The sequence below is a fragment of the Anser anser genome (assembly GCF_964211835.1).
Source record: "Anser anser genome assembly, chromosome: 1".
NCBI classification, from domain to species: domain Eukaryota; kingdom Metazoa; phylum Chordata; class Aves; order Anseriformes; family Anatidae; genus Anser; species Anser anser.
The window spans coordinates 33507639-33527185 of NC_139720.1; the positions used below are offsets into that span (position 1 = coordinate 33507639).

At 38.1% G+C, this 19547-nt stretch overlaps 1 protein-coding gene across 2 annotated transcripts in view; it reads left to right on the forward strand.

Annotated features, from left to right (window-relative positions):
* ARID2 (AT-rich interaction domain 2) overlaps window positions 1-19547 on the forward strand; it is a 104597-nt gene that overhangs the window by 41306 nt on the left and 43744 nt on the right. The window contains exons 4-5 of one of the 2 annotated variants that reach the window (XM_083845500.1): window positions 16053-16186; window positions 17001-17219. In XM_083845500.1, the coding sequence (XP_083701626.1) occupies window positions 16053-16186; window positions 17001-17219 (353 nt within the window). The other variant, XM_083845501.1, reaches the window with a different exon arrangement.

The window sequence follows — 19547 nt, forward strand, 5'->3', positions numbered from 1 at the left end:
TAAATAGTTCAAATAAGTGGCTGAGCCGACCTGACTAATGTTGCCTGAAGCAGAATTGGATTTACTTGGCAGAGATGTGGGTGTGCTAATTTCCAGTAGAGGGTGGTGGCTTCTGCAATTGCTCCAGGTGTTGTGCGCTGATCCCAACACCAAGTGTGCTATTGCCTTTTCCAGTCCTACAGTGTATCGGCACAGCTACCTGAGTTACTTACTTACTCCTCCTCCTCCTTCTCCTTTTTAAAAGAGCCTTAATGTTTTATGTTAGAAAATACTGAAGGGCATTTCTTATTTACTAGAAAATTGATCAATGTTTATTCAGTTTTTCAGCATTTGGATGAGAATTGGAATTTCTGGACCTCTTATTAACTAAAAGTACCTTAAATGTACTGGATATATTAAAACAGCAGTTCTGTCTACATGTGTTTTGGCTTAAAAAAATGATTTGCTAAGTAAGGAAAGTTTTAAGTGCAGTTGGTGAGTTATGAATTGCTCCGTGCTGTCAGAGGCCCTGTTTTCAAAGTAATTTGATGATACAAAGAGTCGCTAAGTAACATCCTGCAGTAACACCAAAGTAGATCCAGTGGGTTGGGTGATGGACTGACACCGAAATCAGTAAGAAGCATGTGCCTAAGTGTTTATGGGCTTGTGAAAGTTGTCTTGGCACACATCTGCTTGTTTGGGTCCTTACGTAGCTTTGAAGCTCTGACTGCATGTCTGAGGCTTGGCTCATTCTTTATTCTCCTCTGGTTTTCCTTTTTCTTTTTTGCAAAATTATAAAGGGGCAACCAAGTATTCCTCTTCTTTTAAATTCCCAGTCTGCACGTGTTTTAAATAAAGAAATATACATCAGGCCAACTGCAACGAAAGGTAAAAGTAAAATACTTGGAGAGAAAGTGTAAAAAATGCATGTGACAAATTAAAATGTTAGCATTCCAATTATGTTAAAGGTGAATATTGTTGCTTTTAAAGCATTGTGTGGTACTTTGACTTAAGGACATTAATGAGCTCAGAAACTGTTTTCTTCAAATTCTCAATATAATTAAACCATTAAGAATGTCTGATTTCTTAAACTTCTTGATGCCTTTCATCGATGCATTCTATTATTACCTGTATATTTTGAATAAGCACTAGTAAGTTTAACCTTTAATGAAGGATAAATAACTTGTAACAGAGTTTTAGATTAAATTATTTTTTCTAAAGATATGGTGAATTGGTTTCTTTGTATCCTGTTTCTTAAACAATACTCCTTATTTGTGTATGGTAGGATAAAATTACTGGTATTTTTCTTGTTAATAGGAGAAATGTACTGGCATGGTTACTGCTGTGGAGACCATCAAAACATGACATCTAACACTGCCGTAGTACAAAGTGAAATACAAAAATTGTAACGTGAGCCTTCTGACAGGAGGCTAGCCGTGGTTGTAAGAACTTTGCCAAGTGAAGATAGTGATTGACCTAGTATAATGAAAAAGGCATGCCACCAGCAGTTTGCTGGGGAGGTGAATTGTATTGGTGCTGGCATACTGTTTTGTAACTGTTATGGGAAGCTGTTCTTATTTTGGGGCTGCATCTCTTTGATTCTGTTTTGGTTACAAGGAGTGCTCTATTTGTGCTTTTAAAATAATAATAAAAAAATGTTATGAAGTGGTTCATTAAGGAACATTTTTCATCTTCAAGTACATCTCATGTATTGCCAAAGAGATACGTAGCCTAACTTTCAAAAATGTCTTAGTCATTTCTATATTGTGCTGATTCCCCTTCCGCTACTGATCTCCTTCAGAAAGATGATGGTGTGCTTGGAAACAGGCAAAGAGCACTAATGTATTGGAAGTGTGATCGTATTATTTTATCATGAAATATTATAAATAGAAAGCTGAGAAACTGTTATCTAAGAGCTACTACGGTGATGTAGGTTTACTTCTTAGGGACTTGAGGTTTACCTCTCAGGGACTGGCAGAAGATGTCAAAGACCAGGTAACCCATTGCTACTGGGCAAGCAATGTGTTCAGTTCATACTTCGATGAGAAATGTTGTGGTCAAAAGATGTTGAACACACTTGAGTTCTTACCTTGTGACATTTCTTAATTTGTAAGATACCAGAATGTCCTTCAGCATGTTAGGTATTTTAGATATATCAGATATTTAAAATATAAATTGTGCTTTTTGTTCCCTTGCATAATTAAAATAAAAGCAGAGAATTGTAATATGACAATAAATCACTATAAAAATGGACCATAATAAAAGCTATGTCAGATCTTAGTTATCTTGAGACAATTTTTGTTTAAATGGAAAAACTCAAATAACTGTACTGATTTCATCTCAATTACTGTGCATTACACTTCCAAGCTTTCTGTTCTTATTCTCTCAAACATTATTATTAACCCTTTGAACAGCTGGGAAACAAAGTCAGTTTCTGTAGAACTGGATTTTCATAAAATATTGTATTCCTGAGTCCTCAAACAAGCAGCACTGAAAAGTTTTTTCGCTCATAAGTTTCCAGATTTTTTTTGGCGATGGAAATGAGCAAGGCCCAAGCTGGTTTCACTGTAGGTGTTCATATGGTTGTGAAAATGACAGCGATAGTGGCAATGGCACACTGCAGCTGCTTGAAATATCTACTGCTGTAGGCTGCACCTACAGAAGCTCTGTAAAAGAGAGAAAAGGAAATGAAAAATGGCATTGATTAAGGGGGGTTGGTTGCTACTTAATAGAAGGGAGAACCCAGGGCTCAAGAAATTCTAAGAAGGGGAAAAAGGAGCCGGGAAGAAAAGCACTTTTTTCTCCATAATTTCTTTTGTTGCTGGACAGGTTTTATGTTTCTCATGTCTCATATGAAAAAGAATATAGAAGGCTGAATCCTTAGAAGATATTTAAGTTTTCTTCTGAAGAATCCCAAAGGGCTTCCATTTTTACATTTTCATTCAGGTTAATTTTTAGTAGTAGTGCCATCATCACAGTAATGTCTGATCACCTTTAGGTTGTTTTTAAAATGAAGTCTTGTACGTGGTTCGTTTCTTCTGTCTTGATCTTTCCAGAGGGTTGGGTATTATTGCTGGATTAATGCTTGTTATGCTACTTAAGGATTTATTTTTTTTCCCCAGCTGTTGGAAAGCATGGTGCTACATGTGAGCAGAAAATGCTGCAGATAGATTCCTCCTTTCTTGTTTGAAATTTATCTCTGAGAAAGCCTGCTCTTTTCTACAGCTGAGCTCTGTCGTAGTGGAAAGTTTCACTGGCCTGAAGAATCGTCAAGCTTGTCCAGAGCTATGGGTGATGGTGGCTTGCTCTCAGAATACTGAGCATTCAAAGGAAAAAAAAAAAAAAAAGCACCATATGCTGGTCTTAGCTGGAAACTAATGTCAGTTGTCTGTTTGCTGTGCAACTACACTACTGAGAAACTTTAGCTAGGTTTTCTAAAAAATGATGTTGTCTTGTCAGATACTGTGCATTATTGGGTGGAAGGGTGAAAAAATCATAAATAACAAATTCAGTCATTATATGGTGGAATAACAGAGAGCCATTCCATGCTGATTAGAGATGATACACGGCGTTGTTCAGGCATTGCTCTGTACAAAGTCAGCACCATCAAGAAAGCAGAAGTGTCTTTAAGCTGCACACCACATGATCCAGTTCTGTGTATGTGACTTCCAATTAAAGAAAAAACTACTTGCAGTGCTTCCCCTGCTTACCAGCACGTCATGAGGCTTTGTGTTAATTTCAGCAGGGTGTCTATTATCTATTAGAGGTACTCATTTTATCATTGCATTGCCTTTGTGACAAAGGTGGAGGTGTACGGTGGTGGGGCAGTAGAGACATGTCACGTGCGCATTGCCGGTGCCTCAGTCCATGGCATCTTAAGTCGTGTACCAGCTGTCTGCACGCAGAGGAAGCACAGACCCAAGCAAGAGTTGTTCCTTCTGGGACTGTGGAAGTGAAAGCAGTGTCAAGGCACGTTTTCCTGACGGCTAGCCGTGGATGCGTGTTCCAGAGAGCATTTTCCTGGACACTAGCCCCCTCCTCTGACTAACGGTTTGAATATCTCAATGCCAGCAATACTGAACGCTGAACGCCTGAGAAGTCCAAGGCATTGAGAAAGGTTGTCTGCCTTCAGCCTGTCAACAGGAGACCGTCACTTCTACTGAAACTGTCTGGGATCGAGGAAGGACTAGATTTAGGCTTGTAGCTTTAGTTACAATGGATGTAATTTTGTTATAATTGAATGTTCAGGAATAGATTTTTTTTTTTTTATTTTAATACTGGAAGAAAATTGTTCAGCTCTGAAATATCTGAACTGTTGTTTTTTTTTTTCCATACTGATTGGACTATTACATCACTGAGACAGGAGGACTACACCTTGTGTGTCTTAAATAAGTTGTAGCCAAGGAAGATTCTTCAAGTCTTCTTTAGTGAGAGGAACTTAAGTTACTCATGTAGGTGCCCTAACAGCATATACAATTTCTTCCGATTTCATTATCAGAGTGCCTGTAGCATGTAGTGCTATTCACAATTAATGTACAGTGCAGCAAGAAGGCTCTGAGGAAAAAAATGTAACATTTAGGTTATTAACTAGAAAAATATTTACTTTCTTATTTATTGCTTAGTAGAGATCTATAATAATGTGAATTTTTTGCTTTCCATAATGAACTTTTTTCAGTCTCAGTTTATCTAAGTACTTACTCTCAACCTCTTAAAAAGGTATGCAATATATTAATTGCAGAGCTCTTCTCTTCCCACAGATTATTTCCATTCAAAATAATAGGAATACAATAAGCCTTACTGGATTTACTCAGGATTTGAAAAGCCTGGTCAATCCACAGTGGAGGATCAGGCCTTATCTCCTCTAAACCCCAGACCACCAGCAGGGACTCAGTATCCTCTAAACAATTTCTAATACTTAATATCTGAATGCTATTAATACTGTATTTTATTTTTCTAGCCTTCCTGTAAAAGATGACAATGTGCTCAATACGTTCTTAGTATCTGCCTGCTCAGTTTTAAATAAGGTTATGGTTTGAGTGTTTTTACTACATGCTTCACAAGAGCGTTTTCGTTGAGTAAGTTGTTAAACAAAAGTAGGATTTTGTTTTGTTTCTGTTTTTTAAATCTTCAAAATTTCGTTTCCTTCTACCTTTAAAACGATTTGCAATGATTATCTTTAATGCCTGAGACAGATATTTCCCAACAGGAAATCTGATCTCTGGGCTTTATCTGTATTCATTCTACCCTTTTGTTCTTCCCCTTTTATCTGCGTGTATCCTCTAATGTCTTTGCAGTTATACAAGCCAAACCAAAAACGCTTATAAATTCTTCATGATCATTATGTCACTGGTAATTTTAAAATCTTCTGCTAAGGAGTAACACTTCATCTGTCTTTCAGGTTTCCTCAATCTGTATCAGAATTTGTATTAAGTCGGAGGCTGTCTGTGTGGCATTCAGTGTTTATCCTTACAAACACTACTTATTAGTGAATTAAGCGTGGGAGAGGCTAGCTGACACAAAATAGCTCATGTCCATGCTCTTAGCCCTAAAGCAGGGGTGCTATATCCAAGTTTACCTCCAGGAAAGGTCCCTGAGCAAGGGTAGCTCTTGAACAGTGCCTTTAAATTGTTTGAGAGAAAGCTAATTGGCTTGGAAAATTTGTATCAGGCCCTTCTCTAACGATTTAATAGTACAGCACTTCATTCCCATGCATGGGAATGCTCCCAGCACTGTTTATTTTACTAGTATAGATGTGTAGCCTTTACATGTTTAGACAGCTAAATCAATATGCTACCTCTTTATCATCATCTCTAAATTTGTACATGGTACGTTCTCAGGATACGCTGGGATGCTTAACAAGCCCTGTAGCAGCATATTGTTGCTCCTTGATCAAAAGATCTCTAAAATAGTCTTTGTTGTTTTAGTTTGTCTGGATGTGTTTGTGTTTAAAACATACAGATATTTTCAAGTTGAAAGTTTTTATGCAGGCCAGATTGCGTTCTTTCTTACGAACTAATTTCTGGTAAGATCTTGAGGTAAAAGAAGGAACTGGCTCCCCAGACAGCTTTTTCCTCTTCACATAGAACTTAAAGTATTTATCTTCCTATTGTGCAGAATCCCAGCAGGATCTTCATAATCAGATCTTTTATTCTGTTCTTATTTCTTTTGATGAATATTTGATCCATCTGGAATAATGTTCAAGAATTAATTAATTTTCATATTTTTGTTTGATTAACCACATAAATATGGACATGTAAGCTAGTACGTTTGCTTTGATTATGTGGTCTAAGTGTGAGAAATTGTAAATGGATTTAATTGCAGGAAATCATAAGATGAAGGCAGAAAAACACAACTGTTAAAATTGCTGAATATGTGGGGAATCTAACAATGAAGTTATGGAAAAAGTGGTTTAGCAATGTGTTCTGTAGACACTTGTTTCATTTAAAAAACAAACAAACAAAAAAAAAACAAAAAAAAACAACCTATAGACATTATTTACAGAATCACAGAATCGTCTAGGTTGGAAGAGACCTCCAAGATCATCCAGTCCAACCTCTGGCCCAACACTAACAAGTCCTCCACTAAACCATATCGCTAAGTTCCACATCTAAACGTCTCTTAAAGACCTCCAGGGATGGTGACTCAACCACCTCCCTGGGCAGTCCATTCCAATGCCTAACAACCCTTTCGGTAAAGAAGTTCTTCCTAACATCCAACCTAAACCTTCCCTGGCGCAACTTTAGCCCATTCCCCCTCGTCCTGTCACCAGGCACATGGGAGAATAGACCAACCCCCACCTCGCTACAGCCTCCTTTAAGGTACATATAGAGAGTGATAAGGTCGCCCCTGAGCCTTCTCTTCTCGAAGCTGAACAATCCCCGCTCCCTCAGCCGCTCCTCGTAAGACTTGTTCTCCAGATCCCTCACCAGCCTCGTCGCCCTTCTCTGGACTCACTCGAGCACCTCGACATCCTTCTTGTAGCAAGGGGCACAAAACTGAACAACCAGTTCATTCAGCATTAGAAACAAGTAAATTCTATTTTTGTTCTATTTAACATCTGCTGAACAGGCTGGAAGAAGTACTGTGGAAAAATTTATTCTGGTGGCTGGAGAATCCAGAAAGCCTTTTTCTAGACTGCTGTTTCCATGAGATTTAAATCTACAATTAACTGTTCCCTTGTGCAGTATCCTTCAGTGACTTGGCTTCCTACGAGAGGCCGATCTGTCCCTCTTGTCAAGGTAGTGCCAGAATGTAGCAAGGAGTGTAGAGAGGAAAAGGAGAGGGGAAGAAGGACCAGGGAGGAAGGCTGGTTTTCCAGTACTGAAGATACTCCTTTGGCCATGTGTGGACTTGAAAGTCTTGTTCTAGAAACAGAGCATTTGAATAACGTACATAAGCAACATTTATGTTGGCATCGTTATAGTCACAGAATGGTTTGTATTGGATAACGAAATACGCAAGTATGAAGAATGATAACTTTAGTGTTTTAAGTCATTGAGTAAGTATTTGTCTGAAAAGCGTGTAATATTCCTAAGTATTAGAAACACATGCAGGGAAAGTCTTTGCAGTTGAAAAGAAGTAAGGAATCTAAACATTCCAATTTGGCAAAGTGCTTTGAGTAAGTGCATAATTCTAAGTATGTGACACGAGAACATTCATATAGTGTGATGTTTTGCTAGATTACGCCTTTACAGAGAAATTTATTCTGGGTAGCCAAGACAATATGAGGAACTATTACCTCCTGTAATATTGTAGATATCAGTGTTATTTATACTGGTTTGAGAGAAACTCAACTGAAAATTCGTCATAGGATAAACTATTTCTAGGGCGTTATTTCTGTGTAAATAAATTCTCTGCAATGGCTAGCAAGCAGAAAATTAAGACATTTCCTTCTGACATAGTGGGGGAAAAACATACCAAGACTTTTTTTTTTTTCTTAAAACATTTAATGAAAAGTGCACAAGAGAATGGGGTCCTAGTTTTGTTGTGCAAATACTGACTCTCTCTATTTACATAACGAAACGATGTACTTGGTAATGAAACTATGAGCTAAAGACAACAGGGAAATCTCTTCCATAATTGTGGGTAGTTTGCATCCTAAATTTTGGGGAAAAAGTTAAGACTGAATTACCATAGAAACTTCCTCTTCAGTAAGAACAACTCTTCAGACAAGGCACTGACAGAATGTCATAAGAAAGAGTTGGATTGCTGTTAGACGCGTCGTTTCTTTTCCTCCTTCTGCACTGGGGGAAAAAAAGCAAAAATATTTTCGTGTAATTTGAATTTCATAATAGCTAAATGATAGACATGAGTAGCAGTTGGCAAATAGATTTAGACCTTGTTTATACATCATATAATTTTCTTCATTTAGTTAATTAAATGTTTGTTACTTATATAGATGTATAAAGTCAGTAGGTCCTCCGGTCAACATCACAACTACTTATATTCACAGTACTGAAAGTTACGTGAGTTTGTACACAATCTGCTTTAAAAGAGTGAATACGTGTTTGTATTGAAAAGTGTTTATGGCCATAGTTGCTTGTCTCCAGAAATACTTCTGGAACACCTGGGTGTTTCTGTGTGGCGGTCATAACGTGGTGACATTCGGGATTTCAGGCTGTGCTGTATACAGCTGCTGGTCCGTAGTTGCCTGAAACAAGATGACTGGTGTGGGTGACGTTGCGTTATTGTGACCTGCCTTGTGCAGTCACACACTGTTTAGTTTTAATCTCCTGGTTCCTTCCAGGTGGTACAACTTGTATTAGCACATCTTTGCTGTTCAGAGGCAGGCGCTGTCAGGAAATCTCAGTAGTGCTGCAGACTGATTGTTTTTCAAACCAGAGAAAATCGGGGGGAGTTCTAGAATTTGCAAGCATGTTATGCATGTAGAAAAGAAAATAAATCTCGAGGATTCTGATATTTTGCTTGAAGAGCTAAACCCAGGTTACTGTCATACTTGACAGGCTTGATGAGCTGTCAGCCTAGGTGGCAGCAGAACTACGACAAAATTAGTAAGATGAGTACATAGTTGTTGGAAAGTTAATTCCCAGATGTAGTCTGGAGAATTAATGCTACTAATAATGGCGCAGCTCAGATATTGCTGGATGTGGAGCCCATCGGATCTGATGAAACAGCTGCTGAAGTGGTGAGAGGTGGTGCTGGTGGAGAACTGCTTTTGGCAAGCAGTGAGAACACAGTAGAAGGATTAGTCCTGGAAGAGGGCTGGGGACTGCAGCCTTGGCTCACAAGCAGGCTCATTTTGATTTAGATTTAAAAATAAATGAAAGCAAACCTGGAAGTGAGGGATCTTCATTTCAAAAAAGCAAGTGTTGAGACATTTTGGTGTTGGTTACAGCGCAGTAGACCAGAATGCAGTTGCTTAACTGTGAAAACTTTGTCTACCGGGCCACTGCTGTTGCTATGCAGAGACTTGCCCATGCAGTCCTTCTGCCAGGTCTGACCACAGGGGTGTCAGGGTTTGCGGAGAGTTAGAGAAAAGTTAAAGGAATGTAGAAGTAGCAGGAGGTCTGATTTTTGCCTTCTGCTGCTGTTTTGGCTAGCATGTCCTCCTGGTGAATGAAGCTTTTGCCTTTTCTTTTAGTACTTCCTTCCTCCTCCTCCCCCTTCTTTAACAAAACAGAGTTAGTTCCTCATAACTTGAGAAAGTCAAAATATCTGTCATCTTCTCCAGCTCTCAGTTCTGTAGGGCATTTGTCCACAGTCTGTTGGAGTTCCTGGTTGTGTGGTTGCTTCAGAGGCTTCTTTTCGGTTCTGTTTTGTTCCCTCCCTGCCGCAGCTGCCCCAGTCTCTTGCATTTGCACTCCAGCACGCATACTTCAGTTGGCTGGCATATGTCTTTTATTATTTTCCTTCTAAATTAGAGCATTATTAATATTAAAGCATAACGTAATATCTTAATTTCTTTCCACTTGGTGTTCTCATGTTTATTAAGAACATATTTTCAGTGATTTGAGTGATTTTTTTTGAACTTCAAAGCATTGCATACTGTCTTTTTCTTGTTGTTGTAATGTCTAATAAAGTGAAACTTTCAAAATTGCTCACGAATTCTCCCCCTCTTTCTGTAACAATAGATAAAGGATCTTGCTGTATCAGATTCCGAAGCTCGTTAAGAAGGCATGTATACAGTTTTCTCTTTCTGCAAAGGCTTCTTGATAGGATTTCTTAACCAAATTTCAAGCAAACCACAAAGTGGACCATCTGTCATGTAATCTTGCATAACCTGCGTTACAAAACGTTAACACACTTAAAGATTGCATGCGCTGCAATTTGTTTGCACGTGGATCTGTTAGAAAGCCTGAGACTCCGTTTCATCTGAACGGGGCCTTCCAAGTTTGCTCGCAGTTTGCTGAGGTGTCAATGGGGGGGGGTGCCAAGGTGGAGACTGGAGCTGTGGGGTCCCTGGAGCGAGGCGGGCTGTTTTGTCTGGGGCTGCGTGGGCACAGAGCGGGCAAGGGGCCTGCCCAGGCCGGAGGGCAGCTCTCTGCTGGCAGGCCAGGTGTTAGAAACACACAGCTGATGGAGTTTCCTATTCATCTGGCATCCTATTCATCTTGATTTGTCAGCCAGTCTAATCAGGCAGTCATAATAGCCCAGACATCAAAGAGTGCCACTGAGTGGTGCTACAGGTGGGATGTTTCACTGGGTGCCGCTGTGTGTGCGAGGTGCTCGGTGGCTGTGTTACTGAGGCAACAACGTGAAGATGGAAAACAACACGAGCATTATTTTGAAGGATTCAGCTGCGAGCATCAGTTCTGACAATAATTGGATGTAACTTAAATTGGAATTCATGGTACCCTTGGAGGCAGGGGAGAAAGCCCTGAAGAGATTGCTGATGGCACTGTCAAAACACGGATAGGGACGGAATCAAGCACAGCCGCGTGAGGCAGCTGCTTGGTGTTTGTTAAAAGGGTGAGCGGAGCCTTGAAGCCTGCTGTTGGCTGAGGCATTTCCAGGAAGTAGTTTGCTTAACTCTCGAGGCGGGGGCTCTGTGAAGGAACTTCCATGGGATGAGTGAACGAGTTAGACGTTACTTGAGGCGGCTGCAGCAGCAGACTCGTTAAGGCCTAAGCAGAAGTTTCCATCCGGAGCGTGGCACCAGTCTTCACCGTGTGCACTAGCGGGGGGTGAACTGAGCGTGAGCCCTCCGGCCCTGCTGAGAAGCAGCCTCCTCTGTGATCAGAATACTGCCTGCTAGTAAGACTCATAAATGGATCAGATTTTCAAGTAGGAGACAAAGATCCATGGTAGAGCACAAGAATGGATTGCCTGGTGAAGATGTCATCTTTTAAAATGGTTGCAGCCTTCGACTGGCACCACAAGTTAATGAGGAAAGGCCAGGAGGAGATCTCTGATGGGAATAGTACCTGCTTTTCCTTTAGCTGGACGCAAAGCTAATAAATTCATTGTTGGTCTATAATGGTTGATGCCATCTTCACTGTTTTGCCACACATTATCTGGCAAAGTTACTGGGAGGGAGTAATAATAGGGACTTGAAATACCCAAATAAGTCAGGTGCTTCATAATGATACATAAAATAGGTTGACCAGTACTAAGGAAGTATGTGGCAGACTCTGAATTTAGATTACTGTCGTCTCCGAGTGAAAAAAGTCTAGATGCTTTTTTATTCATATTCTCCAATTTTTCAAGAAGCAAAAGGCACCAGATAGCTTGAGAGATGGTGGCATACTCTAAGCCCCTTCATGACCCTGCCAATAGTAAATTCTGCGTGCCAATAGTAAATTCTGCGTGCCACTAGATGCGTGTAGTGGCTTCCTTTTATTAGTATTTTTTCCAAACATTTGAAAACAAGCCTGAAGCTAACTTCAGTGAATGAAAATCTATGGTTGTTATTTAAGGAAGTATTTTTAATGTATAAAAATATTGGCCATCTTCAGAGAATTTATTTTCTCATGGACCTGAATGAAACCAAATGACTTATTGAAGTTGTCACAGCAACAGAATGTCTAATAGGTGAATCTGTTTTTTTCCAAAAGGTGGTATCTCTTTATTTCCAACTCAAAGGATCCTTAGAGGAACCAAGTTTTCAGAAAGCATTCAAATGACTTGTCCTTTAAAAATAGCCAGCCTTCACATGTCTTTGGTTGCCCATGTATTTTCACGTATTTAAGTACTTTGCATATTCAGTAGTTCTAGCTATTCACCAGGCGTTAAATAAAAAAGTTAGCCCTCTCAGAACAGAGGCATGTCCGAGCTGAAAGGAGGAGGTAGGGGCTGTAAAAGGCCATCGCATTTCAGTTTCTTGAATCTTTTGGATCGTGTGTGTGCTGGGCTGATGTCCATTTAAGACGCCACGCTGACAGTATGGAGTGCCTTTTGGTGTGAGTACAGAACCTGGTTTCCATCGTTGTCCCATGATCACCAAGGCTTCAACGTGCTACTTAGTTTTTGTCCCAGATGCCATTGAAACTTTTATACCCTGTATACATTGCTTGTTTTATTAGTAGTTTCCTTCTGGTCCTTCATTTAGTTAGTTGCTTTGGTCCTTTTTTGCACATATTGGCTGCATCTTTCTCTTTCAGGGCCCAGTCAGTCAGCTGGTGTTGAAATTAAAAGACGGGAAGATTGAAAGATCAAGACTGGTGCTGTTGATATGAACTGCCTGTGACTTTGCTAAATTAAGGAAACATTCTAAATATCTTAACAAACAAACACACACAAAAAAAACATTTTCTGAGTTCAGAGTATGCATGTCAGGTCTATAGGTACAGGTCTAAGTTGTTTTGAAACATGAGATTAGCTTTTTGTAACTACTTGATTATAATTTATGAGCTTTTGCACATCCGTTTTTCAGTAATAAAAAAGCTCCATTTATTATACTTAAATTTCTTATGTCTTTAAAGCAAGACCTGTCTTTATGAGAACTGTTCTGCTGCTTGTACAGTCGCTGTGTGCCAGACTGGTAAGATTAGAATTTAAGACTAGTAAAGCTCATTTATAAGCTAATTTACAAAGCTGCTTCTCTTCACTAAAATTCCAGGTCATTCTTTTTCTCTGCAGTAAACGAACGGAGGGTTTGGAGGATTGAGGTCTGTACACTTGTCTGTGAGCAGTCAGTACTTATGTAGCATTAAGGAATCACTCTAAGTCCGTCTATTATGGTCTGGTTATTTTAGCTGAAATTCAGTAATAGGGTTGTTAAACTCCATGGATTCAGAAACAGCAAAATGTCCCCCCGGTAAACTGGCAGTGCTTTAAAAGGGATAAGTGTATGGGGTAGGTGTAGGGAAAGACTTTCTGTTTGTGATAGGGAAGACAAAAACCACAACATTTTAGCCTTTGGGACTTTATTTTTCTCAGCAGATTAGAAGATTAGTTTGGGGTGAGATAGGAAAGAGGGAGAGCTCTTTGAAGGGGTGGAACTTCAGTAAATCAAATGACAACTAGAGGAGCTGAGAATTTAAGGGGTTGAAGCTGGTACATGCTTTGACATAGGGAAAATGTAGATCATCACTTTAGGTTGATTCCAATCCAGTTTTTCTATGAAACATTTATTGAATAAGACATTTGTGATAACTTTGTAAGAGTTGTCAACGCCAGAAAAAAAAGTAAAATCAGTTTAGTTTGCAAAGGTCTTCTAATTTATACTCACCCCTAAGATTTTTCTAGCCTCCCCAAATTTCTTAGTCAAATAGAGTGGGAATCAATGTAATCATTTGCTTTCAGAGGGAAGAAGGGGACTTCATTCTTAAGATTTCAGAGTGCCTATGTTTGACAGAACTGTTTCAACACATTTTAATAAAGTAGGTATTAGCAGAGGAGCACATCTAGGATATTCATGGTGGTTAGCTCTGCTGGGACATGGATTTAATATAAAGTATAAGGTTCAGTATTTTTATTTTAGGATGGTGGTAGATTTGGTAGATTTTCTCTATTTGGAGTACTATATGTGTTCCTGTGTAGGGATTTTTACTTATTCTTATGCAATCTGACATTCAGTAATTAAAGTGTTTTATGTAAAGCTCAAGCTTTGACTCAGGCCAACATATGAGGAAATTAGATCCAGCCACAGCACTTCTGAAGTCATATTAGACAAGCTAAGGCACTCTAGCTTCTGCCATCGCTGAAACGGCACATGCACATCATCATCTTGCCATCTCCAGCCATGTATACCTGCTAGTGCCCCTGCATCAGCTCTAGCGTTCATCTGACCCCTATCAGTTCGATAGATCAGTGGAAAACCAACCTATAATCCTCTTCATTTGCTGAATGAGCTCACTGAAGAGTGAGAGATGGGATGGTCAGGAGGGAACGTCAAGCAGTCACTGAGCTACTCCTTTAGGTCCTGGTTATAGAAACACATGCATGTAGGCTCAGTTTAAATTGATGGGACTTATCATGAATTTGATTAGTCTGATCAAGGACTTTTTGATGCTCCTGTCTTTACTTTGGTGGGTCTTTTCTGTGATTTCAGCAGCTTTTGATGATCTCAGAGGAGAACAAGGCACAGCATGCTTTTGTGTATGTGTGAGAAAGATCACATCTGGATTTTTAGGTTTCCCTTTGACTTGGTATCAGAAGTAAGGCTAGTTTTATGAAACCATCTTTCAATATTGGTCTCTCAATTGCAATACAAACTCCTTCAGTCAGTGATGATGATGACACTCAGCGATTTACTGGGCTGTTTGGAAGAGCCTCCACACAAATGCTGGTAGGAGACCAAACAAACACTAGACTTCTGCAGTGACCAATGTTCAACTGAAAGTATTTTAATTGTTCCCAAGTTTCATTTTGGACCACAATAAATTTAAAATATTGTGATCCTAAGAGGTTTTAGACTTGCACGTAGTTCAGGATGCTGCGCAACTGTGTTCTCTCTCCTGATTTTAGAAGCCACTGCTAAGTTTATCTTAAAATACCAACAACTAATGCATACACGTGGGGATTTAACCTGTCAGAATACATAAGCCACAGGTATTTTTTCAGTTCATGGTTACTGAAATACGTTCTGGTTTCAGAACAATCAGAAAAGGGAAGAGATGCTGGTCAGTGCATGATACGAAAATTGTATCAAAAGCTTTTTTTTCTCCTAAGATACTAAATATTTCTGGCATATACAAATGGAAAGATAACTGTCGTGAATTATTTCCTGATTATGTAGTGTTTTGAGTAAGATTTAATTGACTGGATGGTGTCAGTTTTTCCACAGGGAGAAAGTTTGTAAGTGTATGCAACTTTGTGATCTTGGAATAATTTCAGGAGGGGTGTTGCATCTAATACATCTGTGTAGAGTTAAGGCTACCCTGGGCCTTTTAAGTTGCCTTTCTTTATATGTTGGCATGCACCAAGTTCTGAAAGTCATAGTTTGTAATGAAAAAAACCACCTACGTTGAGATAATTAATTTACCAAGGTGATTAACTGTTTGATTTTGGTGTGTATATATAGCTTCTGTGCTTGCAGAACACTGGGATAATCTGCCACTGTGTACAGTATATCAACCTTTTTTTTTTTTTCTGAAAAGGTTTAAAGGGATTTCCAATAGTCATTAGTTGCAGCTGTGGCTCAGAATTTCTGACCTTGAATTACTGCCTTCAGTATATCTACACTCTCTTACTCTCGTGTAATAGCTAGGATTTGATATATTCTTCTTTAGGTCAGGAGGAAGGAAGGAAATGTTTTTCTGGACTTGACCTCAATAAGTATATTGGTAAACTGTACAGAGTAACTTTTACAATGCTTTGACTTGCAGACTTGTCTGGGGAAGCTAACGCAAAATCTGATTTGGAAAAAATGGACTTAGTCACAAGAGAGCTTAATGGGTTGTGATTTAGCTAGGAAATGCTGTTGAAAAATGTGAAGAAAGTGGAAATATAAATCCATAATTCCACATATCTGCATCCTCTGTATCACCTATTGTCAGTCTGACTCACGTTTTATGTTTTATGCCACTTTGACTATTGTTTCCAGTAAATCTTCATGTTTGTACGATTTGTTTCTTTTGGCAGCTCATCTCTTGAGGGATATGAAGGATTTAGTTATACTATGTATGTTAAAACCTATGCTATTTTTTATTTATTATTATTTTTTATTCCAGTTATCTAGAAAAGTATGAAAAAGTCCATCATTTTGGGGAGGAGGATGATGAGGTACAACCAGGCAATCCAAAGCCACAACTTCCCATTGGTGCAATTCCATCTTCTTATAACTACCAGCAACACAGTGTGTCAGGTAAATTTTTGAGGAAAAAAGTTTTGATTTTTTTCCATATACATATTGGAACAAGCTACAGTGTATTAATAAGTTCACAATAATATTAAAACCATCAAATGTATAGGTCACTCAAATTGTTAACTTAATACTTCAAAAACCTTTCTATTGTGAGCCAAAATAAAATTAATATGAATATGCATAAGCTATTGCACTTCATTCCAAATGTTTCTTTCTAGTTAGCAGGGCTCAAAAGTTACTGTTCTTGAAACAAGGTACCTTGAAAATTTACAGATTTTGTTTCCATCATATCAGTCATCTCTCTGCAGAGCCAAATATCTGAGTTGAGCATATGATTAATTAAGCTTTAAAATCTGAGGAACAAAGCTCATGCATAAGAAGCCAGAATCAACCCCATTGTAATTTACAGACCAAAGTATCAATCTTGAAAAGAACCAATAAACACATCGGAATCTCATGGACTCTGTGGAAGGGATGTGTAATTTGTTGTGTAGAAAGTGACTCCAAATGATATCCTGCTTTAATTAAAGTTTGCATTTTCAAAGCTTTTCGTTGGAAGAACATATTGCAGTTTTGCATTCTGGAGATGTTGAAGGAATTAATATCTAACTAGAAAGGTACACAACTAGGTAGAATGTGTTCAACATTTTGGCCAAAGACAAATGGAAAAATAAATTGAATACTGTAAAAGCAATACCTTATTAATAAACTAATTTAAAAATAATCATTCATAATAACATTGCACAATATATAGTTTGAATATTAATTAGTTTAGCTGTGAAAACATTGTTTTAATTATTTTTTTCTTATTTAGATTACCTTCGTCAAAGCTATGGGCTGTCTATGGACTTTAATTCACCAAATGACTATAATAAATTGGTGCTTTCACTGTTATCTGGACTCCCAAATGAAGTGGATTTTGCAATTAATGTATGTACTCTTCTTTCAAATGAAAGCAAGCATGTCATGCAGCTTGAAAAGGACCCTAAAATCATCACATTACTGCTTGCTAATGCTGGGGTGTTTGATGACAGTAAGTATGTGACAACATTTTTGCAACAGAGTCAATACCTGTTTGTTGCATCGTTCACAATCCTTAATAACCAAAACATTTGTAATATATTGCACTGTAACATGCCTGTATCTAGTTTTCATTTTTACCTCTTCCACAAGTATTGTTTATATCAGACATTGAACATTACAAATTTCAGTTAGGTAATTTAAAGCAGGGTTATTTAACATTTTAATGAAAATTCAGAATTAGTTTTGTAGTGGTACAGTTAAATTGTTCAAGTTGCTCAAATTTACAGCATTCCATTGCTTGTAGTGTGCTACTGCTTCCTTCTAAATTCGTAGGAACATACTGATTTTTCATATTTCTTTTCTAGTGGCAATCACAAATTAAAAATTAAAAAAAGGGCAGTCTGTAAACTGACCCATTAAGATCTTATCCTGGCTCTTTGCATTTAACTGCAGTGAAATTCAGAAAACAAAACTCAAGGGATAAGAAATACTTGATTTGTTAGCGCTTCATTTTTTAAAGATAGTCTATCCCATCAAAATACTTTACTATGTGAAATAAATTCTTCTGTTTGAGCTGTTCAGTGTGGCCTCCATGCCAAGGTGTTCCTTGTTAATTACTTGTCTGTCTTTCTGTCAAGGAGAGGGGAAGAAAAAAAAAAAGGTAACCCCAAACCATCCTAAAACTCATAAAAGCATAGCTCCTACCTCATGGTGAGGAGGAGGAATTATTTACTGGTTTTATGTACTGATTTTTTTTTTTTAGTTTTACAATAAGAAATAGCTGAAATGAACATTTTTAGCTAAATATGTTTGTCTGCTACTACAGATGATCATATGTATTTGTTGAGTGTAAATCTGCTTTGCATGTGTAAGCACAAACATAGTATGGTATGTCAGAGTTTCTGTTGTAAAATTCTGGGGAAGAATCTATGCTAGACATTGTACACTGTTTTTATATTGTTTAAATGAACTTTTTTACATAATGATTTGTAGCTCCCCTCCCCCTCAATATTGCATTAGTGTCTTCTGACTTCTCACTTATGTTTGTGACTTGTGTCCATGCCCTTCAGTTACGATTAGATATTGATCATTTAGGATCTGCATCTACCCCAGTCACAGGAACTTGCCAAGAAAAATATCTGAAGGGAAGCTAAAGTGAAACATAGGCCACCACGTTAGTAATTCCAAGGATGCTTGCTCTCTAGATTTTTTGTTTGCCATCACTCACCATTCCTTTGATGGAATCCTTTTATGGATTTAGAAATTTGTAAATAATTAAATTTGTGTTATTATTTCATGATCTTCTGGACATTGCAAAGGTAGATGGTGTTTTTTCAAGTTCTTAAATTGGACTCAGAGCACAGGCTTGTTCATAGCTGGCCCCTATTTGTATTTCTTACATTGAAAAATATTTGAGTGACAATAGTGACAAAAGGAGTGACAAGCATGTAACGGGCTTGCTCTTTTCTTTTTCTGGGGAAACCTTCATTTTTATCTTACTCGATACCTCTAGAGATTATGTCTTCTGGATAAATCCAGAGTGTGTCCCAGCAGCATTAGGAAGACTAATTAAGACAAACTGGGAAAAGAAAAGGGGGATGCTTACGTATTTTTGCAGCATGGATTTTAATTTTTCAATTTGAAATACTTATGTGCTTTTGTGCTATAAAAGGTAAATTGTCAAGTTTGGTGATTAAATGAAATTTGTAATTAGCAAACTAAGTATGAAAATACTGTCATGATAATTTCAGGTGTAAATAAATGATAGCTGATTAATTTTATTTAAATGTAATGTGTTTTAGATTTGGCTTGTCTATAATTAAGGTGTTATCATTGTTAGTAATAATATTTATAATGCAGTGTTTCTAGGTAACAAGAAAAACGTTTTCAGCTCCTCCCCTCCCCACCTGCCCCAAATAGTTTGAGATGACAATTACATTGTATGCAGTAGGACAGTCCCAGGGGTTTGAGAAGTATCTGGTATCTACAATTTGAAATGCTGCATAAGTCTTGGTTTGATTTCTGTAAGAGCTGAAAGCTGATGTAGTCTTGGAAATTAGATTTTTTGCATTTTGCTCAAAACAATAAAACATTGGGAACCAAAATATTTAAGTATAACTTTACCTGTCATTAATTCATTACAGAACTACTGCAAGACAAAGCTTAGTTTTAGATAGACTGAATCTTATCCTTGCTGCTTTCAAGCAGTAATGATTAGAAAAGCTTTGGTGGTGGCTCCATCAAAAATCCAAGAACACTCATTACGCTTCCTGTTTAAATATTGACTTTCAGTTGAGTGCTGTCAAACTATCACTGCTACTCTTCTGTTTTTTGGAAA